The sequence below is a fragment of the Oxyura jamaicensis genome, chromosome 3, assembly GCF_011077185.1.
Source record: "Oxyura jamaicensis isolate SHBP4307 breed ruddy duck chromosome 3, BPBGC_Ojam_1.0, whole genome shotgun sequence".
NCBI lineage: Eukaryota > Metazoa > Chordata > Aves > Anseriformes > Anatidae > Oxyura > Oxyura jamaicensis.
In genome coordinates this window covers 13,959,259-13,971,693 of record NC_048895.1, presented here as the reverse complement: position 1 = coordinate 13,971,693, position 12,435 = coordinate 13,959,259, and the positions used below count along the sequence as shown (strand labels likewise).

General features: G+C 45.9%; 1 protein-coding gene across 6 annotated transcripts in view; it reads right to left on the bottom strand.

The window, feature by feature from the left end:
- The window catches only part of SLC8A1 (solute carrier family 8 member A1), a 101,008-nt gene extending 89,866 nt beyond the window's left edge, over positions 1 to 11,142 (bottom strand). For all 6 annotated transcript variants that reach the window (XM_035322915.1, XM_035322909.1, XM_035322911.1 and 3 more), the window contains exon 1: positions 11,021 to 11,142. In XM_035322915.1, the coding sequence (XP_035178806.1) occupies positions 11,021 to 11,073 (53 nt within the window). In that variant the 5' untranslated portion in view covers positions 11,074 to 11,142. The remainder of the gene's footprint in view (positions 1 to 11,020) is intronic.
- Positions 11,143 to 12,435: the final 1,293 nt, after the last annotated feature.

The following is a 12,435-nucleotide window of genomic DNA, read 5'->3' as shown; positions in this document are numbered from 1 at the left end:
AAATTGACAGCTTATGCTTTGCTCTCACTGCGATGCTCTGGGAGCCTGCAGAGGTAACTTGAGAAACTCTGCTTGTGCCACTCTCAAGCTTTCCCCCGAGTACTTGCTCTACTCCGTGTTTCACCGAGGTTTAAATAACAAATCCAGAGTGCCCATCGGTGGGCAGAGCACTCAACAGCTTGGGAGAGCTTTTTCCCGGAGGAAGGGTGTATGTGTGGCAGACCCAAGCAGGTCTTTGCATGGGAAACCACCTGGCGGGGTTGAAAGCAGAACTAGGTCTAGGGTCTGGGCATGGATTTAGGGAGCCTGGGAACAGGGAGGGCTGCAAGTATTTTGCAAATGTCTAGTGCACAAAACAAGACACACACTTTGAATGCAGCCCCAGAATCCCGCTTTTCCTTTGAGTAGAAACTCAAAAGCCTTCTGGCAGCTGTCATTTGTCCCAGCAGCACCAGCATCTCACTCCCGTCCCCGTTCCACAGGCCAAAACCGCCTCCTAGCCTGAGTCACTGGAAAACGAAGGACCAGATGTCCCCGGCTTGACTGCCTGTCCCTTAATATCTTTTCCCACCAAAAATAATAATAAAAAAATCTTCAGCTGTTACAAAACTGCAGAATACAGGAACTAGAAATGCAGATGCAAGGTCAATTAATTGAAATAAATTTCCCAGTGAAAGCAACAGCCTGGGGACTCAGCTGCCTCCAGAGGAGAATCCTGCAAGGGGCCCCGGAGCAGCAGTGTGCCAGCTCTGGGACACCACTAAAAAGGAGCAGGCATGAGCACTCCCTGGTTGAAGCACCAGCTCTTTTCACAGCCATCCCTAGCCTGCCCTGGCCTGGAGAGAAGCTGGCTGAGCAACAAGAAAAAAAAATAATAAAAATTCTCCCTCCCCCCTCCCCCAAATAAAACAAAACCAGAATTAAAATGTAAGCGATGGTGTGTTCTCTGGGTTTGCCTTCTGTTTTTGATACCTAGGGTTTTCGTGGTTTTCAGTGTACTTGGTAACCAGAGGGGAGTTAAAATAATGAGAGAGGTGAAATATTGGCATGTAACCCTGTGCCTTTAGGAGCTGGGTCTAAAAGAAAAAAAAAAAAACAAAGCACAAATACCATGGTGATGTGGCAAGACCTGGAAAACCGTGCATTGCCAGCTGAAGGCTGCGTGATGTTTCCTCGGCATCTCCAGTGTCACACAAGGCCACCGCATCCCTCATTTGATTTTAATGCCATGTTCCCATGGCTATCAGTAGGCGACCAGGGGTAAATCAGATGTGGTGCACGGCTCTGGCTGCGGCCCCTGGTTGTGAAGGTAATTTGGCCTCCTCTGCACCATCTGCCTGCCAGCCCCGAGCCAGGCTGGGTGCTCCAGGGAGAAGAGACCTTTTCAGTAAAAGCGAGAAGGGACTGACCTCAGCTGCGTCGGAGCACCTTATTTATATTTTATTTATATATTCCAAGCTGAGAAAGCAGCTGGAGCACCTTGCAAAAACCCAGCCCATTAGACAAGAGGATGTGAAATGACTTCTCTTAAGGGGAAGCCAGCTGGTTTTCGCTCTAAGGGGCTCTAAAGGTGCTGTGCTGGCAGGGTGGCCTGAAATCTTCCTTTCCTCCTTGCTGCTCCAACTCTGCCTTCCTCTGCCTCAGCCCTGCCTCATCTCAAACAAAGAGGGGAGAAAGAGAAGAGCAGATTTAACTTCCAGATAACCTAACGGCTGTTATCTTTTTTTGTTTGTTTGTTTTTGGGGTGGGGTGGAGATGAGGCTGGGACTTTGGAGAAATGAAACCGCACTGTTTGTGAGGCTGTGTTCTCCGTTCAAATCCCCCGTGTTGTCACGTGCCAGCCCTGTTCCCCACCTGGAGTTTCAAGCCCGGCCTCTTCCTAAGCTGTTCAGAGCCCAAAGGCTTTTGCATGGCTTTCCAGATTGCATGGTGCCTTAACACAACAGAAGCTGGTACTTTGCCACCCACCTCTTGGTCAGAAACCCCCAGGTCTCTCATGAAAATCTCCTGCTCGTGCGGGGAGCTCTGCTCTTGGCGAAACGGCCTGGGTTGTGAGGCTGTGCTCCCGGGTTTGATTGCAGGAGGGACACGGGGGGGGTGTGTGTGTGAGCGTGCGCATGTGTGCAGATGTTTCCTAATGCAGATTGTGCAAGCCCTGACTTCTTCCCTCTGCGTTTCTGCTTACTCAGATGAACTCTTGCTCTCCTGTGAGTGTTCCCCATCTCTTCAGCGGGTGAGACAGTTTCCTGCATGTAGCTGTCAGTCTGGGAACGCAGGCTGCTGCGGTGTTCGTGTATGTGCAGGCTGGAGACCAGGGAGCAGAACAGAGCAGGGACCTGGGGATTCACACGTACCCCGGCTCTGAACCCGAGCTGCTGCTGCACCTCCTGCCCCACCAGGGCTTTCCTCCTTCACTTAGCTCCCTTCCACGTTCATTGCACACACTAAGCTTCTGGATGCTGCACCTTCAAGACACCAGTGTGCTATTTCTGGTCAATTTCAGCCAGGGCTGTTAACAGTATCTGGCATTTTACTTGCCATCAGTAGACTCCAGAGCTAACAGCTGTATTTATATGAGCAGAGGCATCAGGAAGTTGGGCAGCAGCTGCAGAGCCACCAGTGGGAAGAAATAAGAGAAGTGAGAGATCTAGAAGACCTGATCCAAGAGGAAACATTGCAGGAACTCAGCCTGTCACATGAAGAGAAGACATATCCTCATAAATCTGAAGGAATAGATGTTTTCCACTCCTACTGTCAATCAGATAAGAAGTCAGGAGGTTAAATGACAACCAGGGAGCCTGAAGTTTGACACGAGGGTAGGTATTCTAGCCACAAGAGCAATGGGGTAGCCAGCTGGATTGTTGGCAGAGAGGGAGAAATCACAGGAAGGTTTTAAGACCTAGATGAGCAAACCTCTTTTGACTTCAGAGCAAGTGTTGGTGGCCCAGCTTCCGGCATCATTTCATCAGGAAGGTGTGTTTGACAGGTGAACAATCAGGAGACGTGCGTCATTTACTCACTTAGCAACCTCTTCTGATAGCCTTTTGTGTGCACACACAGACATCTTGAAGCTTATCCATATGCTCCCAGGAGCTGGTGGTGCAGTAAGGCTTGCGTTGGGAACATTTGTCTGATCACAGCGGTCCTTCTCAAATCCTTCACCCTCCATCCTCTCCCACTGCCAGCTACAAGCTGAGGAATGCACACAAATGGCCTGCCCCTGCCCAAACTGCAGCTCCAGGACATTCTCCAGAGCAAGGACAAAGTGACATCCATGCAGGTGACTAACCCTGACTTAGGGCTGCCTAAGATGCATCGCGATGAAATGGTGTGAGAAGCCACCAGACCTTGCTGATAACAAAAAGAGGGGTAATATATATGAAGCTGACGGTCCTTGGACAGTTACAATCCTAACCAGATAGCAGCATGAAAAATGGCAGAAAAGAGAAACATTGGATATAAGAAAAGCAGGGGACTAGCTTAATTGCTGGCCGAAGTAGAAATTACCAAGGCAACCATATGGTGAGTAAGAAATAAGCGTATACAGACAACAAACCTGGGGCCAGGGAGGAAAGTGTAAATATGGGTGGATGGCTTGTCTGGAAGGAGATAAACTTGGTAAAGAAGCAGGACCTGGGAAGAATAGAAGGGACAAAGAAGTAAACAGAGACAGAAGACAAAGTAAAGCAAATAAGTAAATAAATAAGTAAATAAGACAAAGTAAAGCAAGTACCATACTCAGGACCTCTTTGGCAGGGGCTGTTGTTCAGCCCTGTGCTTAGTTGTGGCAGCGAAACATCAGCTTTATTAAGGTTGGAGTCACGAAGCCTGTCTTGTTCTGTAAGTTTCCATAGGCTGCATACATCAAGGCACATTTCAAGATAATCACACTGTCTGTTTCAAAGAGAAGAATGTTAAAGTCAGGTATGTTTTTATCAACTTGGACAGAAAATGACTAGCAAACACGAGCAGTGGCACAGCTTGAAATGCTTAAAAACTTGTCCTGTTTTGTAGCATTCCTCTAGGTTTGTGAATCAAAACATGCTTAAAAATAGTCTGTTTGGCTATTTTTAAAGTAAAAAGATTTAAACTAGGTATCTCCACATCTGCAAGGTCCAGAGGTTTTCTAGTGCCCCACCACAGAGGTACACCTTCAAGCATTTTCATCCACCAGGCACACGTGGAACAAGGTGCACATCCAGACAGGTTTGTCCCGGACTCTGAAAATGCAAGGACTGTGACCAAATTATGGATCCTCAGGTGTGTCTTTGAGGTTTTAAAAGGGAGACTCTCAAGTGTCTAGAAAGACGTTGATTCATTTTATGAAGTACTCATGACTTGTCCTGAATCTTACTCAATGGTTGTTTGCTGAACAGACATGCCATTGCCTGCTAAGCATATTTTCACTGACAGACAGTAAAAGGCTTTTTCTTGTTTGATAAAGAAATGTTGTTTCTTGGAGCATCTATTTTCCACAACCAGTGGCAAAAAATGAGAGAAACTTTTAAAATCCATTTGCTTTCCAGGCTGTGCTGTTGACTAGGTCGAGCAGAGAATGCAGCAGCAACAGAAGCGCAGGACATCACACAAGGGTCTGCTGTGGTGCTGGGGCTCATTTCTTTGGTGCTAAACCTCTGGGTAAAGTAGCCAGAAAGTTCGAGGAGAACATCTTTCACAGCTGTATATCTGTCTTTTTACAGCATGAATTGACACTACCAAGAAGATTTAGAAGGCCAGCTAGAATGTTTCCACAAAGACTTGGCTCAGCTGCAATTTTGAAACACATAAAAGAGAGGCAAATTTTGGAAGTTAAACCTATATTAACCCCCTAGTCAGGGTGGGGTTTGTGCCGTGTGCCAGAACATTGATATAACGTGGCCGACATCTGAAAGCTGTCACAGCAGGCAGCAGAGCAGCAGTTAACATGGTTATTATGGACAGTCAGTAGAAATGAAGACCTACTTATCCAGCTCAAGATAGGGCAATCCAGAACATCTGTCTTGCTCCTGAATTGGGCATTCACCCTGGACAGGAGATGCTTTCGGAGCCTCGCTTCAGATAGCTATGCTCTGAAGAGCTGGCTAAATCCAGGAGGTCATCTTAGAATAATATTTGGCCAGCCAAAGTGACTTAACATTTAACATGCTTTAAAGAACCATATGGAATAAGTTACGCCAGAGTAAAACAAACACTTGTCTCTCACATCCAGTGTTATTGTTAGCAACTTATTTGACTGTGTGTATTTCTCAGCAGCGACAATGACTCACTAAATAACAGGATAATACCACGGATCGCTAGCATGTTGCAGTCTGCGGCCACAGGAAGGGTTTTACTTTTGCTGTGTACATGTTGGCAGCCCCGGCGCACTAGCAGCAAATCTAAATGTTTATTGCCGCATCCAGTGCAGAAGCACAAGGCCTCTGCTAGGAGCTGTTCTGTAAGCCAAAGGGAAAACTCAGGGAATTTTTAATGTCACGCTTACCAAACTGCAGCCAAAGCAATACACTGTGGACTGGACACCAGGAGAGATGTCACTTTTCTTTTGCTTCCCTGTTCCAAGGTGTGGTTACAGTGATTGCCAGTGCTGGCAGTCAGCATGGGAGCAGGCTGTTCCAGAGGGATGGGCCTTGTGTTCCCCGTCTAAAGCCCAAACCTTGCTGTGGGTTGCTAGTTTTGGACACGGGCATCAAAGCACGCTGACTTGGAAGGGTGAAGAGGTTGCAGGGCAACAGATAAGAGCAGTCCATCAAACACTAGGCCTGTGCAGAAAGCTGAGAGTGGCCAACCACATCCCCTTGACTGCTCCAGATCTCATGCAGGCCTCTGCCCGAGGCCTGACACCCTGAGCCCCTGCTTGAAACACAGTGGGTCAGCCCCCTCCATTGCCTCCACCAGGCCCCTGCCCTGCCCCTTGCTCCCTAATGCTTGTTGGATCTCAGACCAAACACAATGGCTGTCAAATCTCCCTGCAGCCTGGGGGACCTCACTGCCTGGAGGAGTGCTTTCAGGTGGGCTTCGTTGGAAGATCCAAGCCCACTTGCCATGGGGTTGAGGGTTCTACAGGGAGCCCTGGAGGGCAGCAATGCCCTTTCTTCCCCTGGGCATTGCTGCAGGGATATATCTAGCTGACAAAGATGACACCACGACCCCAGTCCAGTCATGTTGCAGAAGAAGGGTATCCAATACACCCCAAAGTAGAGAAGAAAGCAAAATGGGAGCTTCCGATGTGCAAAAGTTTCCAAGGAGGGCTCAAGTAAGTATTGGTGGTGGGGATAGAAAGGCAGCAGTAGCTGTGCAGGCCACATTCCTACCCTTAATGCATGTCATTATTTTTCCATTTTCACATTTTCCTCCAGATTCCCGCTTTTGCTTATGTAAGAGGAAGAGAAAAACAAGCCAAGTCGATGTTCCAGCAAAAGGAAGGACAACTCTGCAAGAGAGCAGGAAATGGTGTGTGCTGGTGTCATACGGGATTAGTCTGCAACCTCCAGGACATGCTGCAGTCTGCAGGACAACCTGGGAAACATCCCAGGGACAAAACCTCTGATGAAACTCATACTGAACAGGATGAAGGGCTAGAAAGCACCGGGAGACTGGGGGGCAGGAAAAAGGCTTTACACCTCATTCCGTATAGCATATTCCCACGGGGATTAAAACAACCCAAGCACTGAAGCCTCCAGCTGAGTGTGGAAAATTTGACACCCAAACAGCACTCCTTGGCAGAAGAAGCTCTGGAGTGTTTGTCTCCTTTGGGTATTCACAGACGAGCCATTAATCACTGTTAAGTGAGGGGCACGTGTCTTCACACTGTACCTTTCCTGAAATTCAGGCATTTTCTGGAATCCCAGTTCTGTGAGGGTTTCCCTTCTACCTCTGCCCACCTTTCTGCTCAAGGAAACACACGGAGTTTTCTGGAGTGCAACGTGTGGCTCTTCTCTGCTCACACGTTTCGAAAAGGCCCAGCTAGAGACATCAGAAACTGAAACCTGCACTTCATGTTAGCAGTGTCAGAGTTCAGCATTCCAGGGATTTGGGAAAGATCCTAAAAGCAAACATCCTAAACTCAGGAGGAAGTTGAGCATTAAATACAAAATAAATCCAAATATGTTAAAGTATGGAAACCAAAACAACTTCTGCTTTGCCCTGCAGTGACACTATGAAATAAGAATACAACTGTGATTAGATCACAGCAATGGCTGGAGACCTAGATAAGAATAAACTGAGTTTTGAAGACCTCCAGACTTACTGCATTGTTTTGCCATGTTTTTCCCCCATGCGTTGCCAGAAAAATACTGAGTTCCTTAAAGAATGAATTCAAAAATGAATGTCAACTCATAAATTGCCTGATTTGCTTGTAAATTGGCAGAAAACACCAGCACTGCGTAAAACTGTCATTTTGCTGCCTCCTACCATAGCAGTACATGGAGGATCAGAGGATGAGAGGGGGCGATAACGAAACCTCCTTCTGTTCATAGGATTAAATGCTGGGTGACTGCAAGGTCCTCTCCAATGTGCGTGGCCTCACCACCTTCAGGCAAAGCCCTTCCACCGTTCAGGTGTCTGTGCATGGTTTCTTCTGGCTTTTCCTTCCTCTTTTTCCCCATGAGTAACTTAGAGTTCTCCTACCCCTTTCTCTAGAAAAATCCACCCGTGCAACTTAGATGGAAAAACTCTGACCCCAAATGCCTTAACCTCATCTAAATCCTTGTTTTGTAGCAGGAGAGGACCTAGAAATGCAGTTGTTTTACCGGACGGTATCCTTCATCCACACATGTAACACCATGGCTCAGTTTGCTGGTGAGATCCTGAGTACCTGAAAGCTCAGTGTCACTTAAAGGCATTAAGGGCAACTCATGTTACGGGATGGAAAGTTTGGAGTAGTTCATGTCTCTTAGTGATCAAAACGGACAGCTGGATTTAGACCAGATGAGGGTGATTTACTCATCTCTTCATACTGTGCAGTCAGCTATTTTATACCAAAGTTTTACAAAGAGGAAAAAGCTTGTGAAGGTGAATGGCTCACAGTTTAGCATTGTGACACCAAAATAAATAAATAAATAAAATAAAATAGCAGTGCAGTTTCTCTAAAGCACAGATATGTAGAGGTATTCTAATTTTCCACATGAAATTCTACTGTTATGCAAAAGGATTGTGGCCACATGTGCATAAAAGATGCTGGGTGGGTTTGTGCAGCTATGCATGAGAAGGCAAGCAGTGAGTGCCATAGGACAGACACACGGCAATATTCACAGCCTGCAAAACCAAACTTTTCCTAAAATACCTTCCCTCCTGGAGGAGTGCCTGGGTTTGTGAGTCCCCTAACAAAACCCTCCCCAGGTTGATCATTGTCCCTTATCCTGAAGATGAAGAGAAAAGCAAGGTAGTGTTTTGGGAACAAGAAAGCCAAATAAGACAGCTGCCCCTTTTCACGGGCTGTTTTTTGCAACATTACATTCTTTCAGGCCTCGGTTCCTCAGGCAAACCAGATTTGAATCGGCAAATGGGTCTGCAAGTGTCAAGGCTGGGAACAGACAGGGCTATTCTATAAACCCTTTGTCCTAGAACAAAGGCAATAAAAAGTACCTGGCCAGGAAAGTGGATCAGTCTGTCAATGTGTCCCCAGAAACTGCTCCAATCTTCTGACTCATTAGAGAAAAGACAGAGGTGGTTTACAAACTCCATCCTTCAAGGAATCACCATAAAAGTGTTGAAGTCATTGGAGGGAGAACGCACACTGGGATCGCTGTGATTTGGAGCCAGTTTGTAAAATCTTTGCTGAATGACTTCACGCTGTAGCCTTCCTCTGCGTGATTTATGTCGAGGACTGTCTCTCCTTGGGCATACCTCACACCACAAGCATGACTTTCCCCTTCTCACAAGAAACTCTGCGCTCAGGCACCAGGACAGCATGTCCTTGCTCACTCCAAGTGCCCTCGTGCCCTCGTGGCCGAGGCAGCGGCCTTTGCCAGTGGCCTTTGCCTGCGGCCTGCAAGGACAAGCACTAAGCTGGGCCTGATGGTGAGGAAGAGGAGGGCTCCCCCTTCCTCCTCCACTTGCTCTGGTGAGGAGTGCTGTGTGGGAGGACCTCACGGTGGATGCTCGGAGGCTACAGCGCTTGTCGTGACTAGTTGCTTGCAAAAAACACATTAGTGATACTACTGTGAGCACTCGATTTGACTATTTATATTTGTGCCTAGTGTCTCGGAGTGAGATCCCGTCAGCTTCACATGAGGGACCAAACAAATACCAGCAATACCCACGGCTAATCAACAGCAAATATTAATAACAGCCAGTGTGCTGATAACAGTAATAACCCTTATGGATAACACAGCCCGCCTGATATTGATTCTCACAGAGGGGCACACAAAGGAGGGGTCATTTGCAGGGCTCTTGGGCAGCTCTGTCAGACAGAAAATGGAAGCAATCCCACTAAGCAAGGAAGGCAGAAGCGTCCTTTCATTGTAATAGCAACAAAAAGGGTTGTTTTCTATTCGCTCAATAGCAATTAAAAAGCCATTGGCCACAATTAGTTGAGGATTCATTTCTGTACTTGCATGTGTATAGAGAAGTGATATGTACTTGAAAGGTATTTGTCATAAAAAAAAAAAAAAAAAGAAAAAAAGAAAAAAAAAGAAGTTAGCCTGGCACAGACAAATCTCAGCCTAATTGTGAGTATTTCCTTTCCACCGCATGAGAAGACACCAGGCAAAGGGAAGATGTGCAGCTCAGTGAGTGTGAAAACAAGGATTGTGGGAATATCCATGGAAATGCTTGCTAAATAAGGGGGAAAAGGGGCTGTATGCACAGACTACTACGGAGTTACAGGCAAATGCTCCCATTATGTTCGCCTTATGTAATGACAAGGGAAAGCATTTTCATTCATGAATGGAAATGCTTATGACATTTGTGGTCTAGTAATTTCCCTTTACAATCATCCATCATCATATCTCTGGAAATCTCTGACAATTTCAGTCATATTCCTGATATTATGTTCAGTTCTTTCTGTGTAATTTCACTTCACCTGCTCTACTGTTTTTTCCAGTCTATTAACCACCTGAAAAATGAGAAAGCTTTACCTAGCACTTTGCAGTGGGAGTATGAATACTGTGTTATAACACCTGAAAGCACACAAACTGATATGCAAGTGCCGTTCTGTAGTGTTTAAAGAAAAATCTCGTGTTTAACTGTACCATCCAAAACCAACACAATTGGGAGCCCAGGCTACAAAAAGGGTTTTCGATGTGTGTGTGTGTGTTCTGTGTGACAAAACGCCTTAGTGAAGAAAACCTTTCTGCCAAGGGTATACTTTGTATTTTTGCCAGTGCCCGGCTCACAGACCGAACATATTTCCCTGCGAGTTTGAAGGAGAGCAATTCTGCGCTTTGGAAATATTCTCAATAGTACACAGCTGTTTTCACGGGGGTCGACTTTCACAACACTGTAACGACAGTTAAAACCATACCAAAAATCCTCACACAGGATGTAATCAACCTCAAATCTGCAGAGAAACATTGAGAAACTGCCTCCGAGTGCCAAGAAAAACAACAGCAGTTTACAACAGGCTCTTCCCGATGTCCACTCAGCTCAAGCCACACGTCAAGCAGGACATCTCAAAGCGAAAGTAGGGCAGACCGGAGAAGAAAAGCCCCTTGACTATTTTTAAGAATTTTCTAAGTAGTGACACAAAAAGGCTCAGGCTCTGGGAGCCACCACCGATCCCTCCTGCCCCTCTGTGCACCAAGTCTCCAGCATGGGTCAGCCTGCGAGCCCACGTCACGAGCGATAAAACACCCATTTTCCAAGATTATTTTTTTTTTCTTGACTCTTTCAGACACTTGGAAAGTTTCTGTCCCTCCAGCGGCAAAGCTGTTATATGTCATGTTCCTCGCTCCGAGAGTTTGACTGCTATGCCGCTATTAGAGCCAGTCCATACCCCAGATTTATGGAGTTTTCGCAGGATGCCGTTCTAACCAAAAATCCTAGGTGTTCCCGAGAAACGCTTGAACTGATTTTCACTTACCCCAGCCGCGTCTCAGCCGTTGTGGGTAAAGCAGAATGGAAAAAAGCCCTCATATGATAGCGTCTCTAAATTTACCAGAAAGAAAGGAGCTGGGGTGCTTGTCCTTTAAGTGTCTCTAAAGATGGTTTGCATAGCTGGATCTCAGCTTATCTGTGCTTTTCTGCTTTTGCTTCCATACATGGATCTGTTCCCAACAGTAACTTCAAGCTGTCGAAAAGAAGCTATCTGGCAGCTTTCAGCTTCATCCAACACATAAATGAGCAGAAATAAATAAATAACGATCTTTTCTGCTGGCTCCCCTCTTCAATTTGCACCTCAGAACCCCCTTTTCTTCTTTTTTTTCCTCCCCAGATTAACTTTGTGATGTTTTTTTCCAAAGTAATTCCTAGGTGGAGGCAAATAGATATGACCAAGTCCGATTTTTCTCCTCCCTTTCCTACAGGCTCACATAATTTTATTCTCAGAAGTATCTTTTTTGTTGCTGTTGTTGCTTTGCTTATAGGTCAGGGTTTTGTGCGTTTATGACTTGGAAGCATTTCAATGGAATATACATCATGTCTGCAGCAAGGGAAGGTTAAGAGTCAAATTTTTGGAGAGAGAGAGATTATAGAAGAGCCACGTGACTGCTCCCGGATTAGCAGCAGTAGCAGAAGGAAGCATTCCTCTGATATTACAGTAGCCACCGTGGGACGTGCCTGAAACATTGAAGAGTGGAAGCTGCAGTTTGGAATCTCCTCACAGATGTGTTTATGAATAAATCATTCCTCGTTCTCCTTCCCACCCTTCCATCCTCTCTAGGTTTCAGTTTCGGAAAGGGCTGATATTGGGCAAAATCATTTATTTTTATTTTTATATATATATATATATTTTTTTTGTACAGGGAGCCCTGTGTCACAGGTCAGGAAACTAGTCAGATAATTAACCTTAACTCTGCCCTTTGTTACCTCTGCTGTACAAATGGGAATGTTAAGGACTCCACTGAAACAGCTGGACTGAATATATATATAATTATTGTGTATTATGGTGACAACTGGGAGCAAAGAAGATTATGGGGGACCTAACAGATTGCTTCAGACCAGACTCTCTGGGTGACAGAAAATGAATGAAAGACATATTCAGGTGCTTAGATACTGAAGGTTGAAAGTAGATGTCCACAACCAGGCCATTTGTATCGACAATATCACCCTTTAATCTAGTGGGTTTGATTCATTGCAGAAGGAAATCCCTGCTATATTCCGCCACATGAATGATCTTGTTTCTTTGGGATTTTTCCTACACATTTGTTGAACACTTTGGCAGAATAAAAGTTTTGGTAAGGTCTCGGCAGCTCCATGTCCAGAATTACCGATAAGCATTGTGTTATGTTACAAATTTCCCGATTAGAGGTGATGCTAACCTAAGTGTTAGGGCTAACC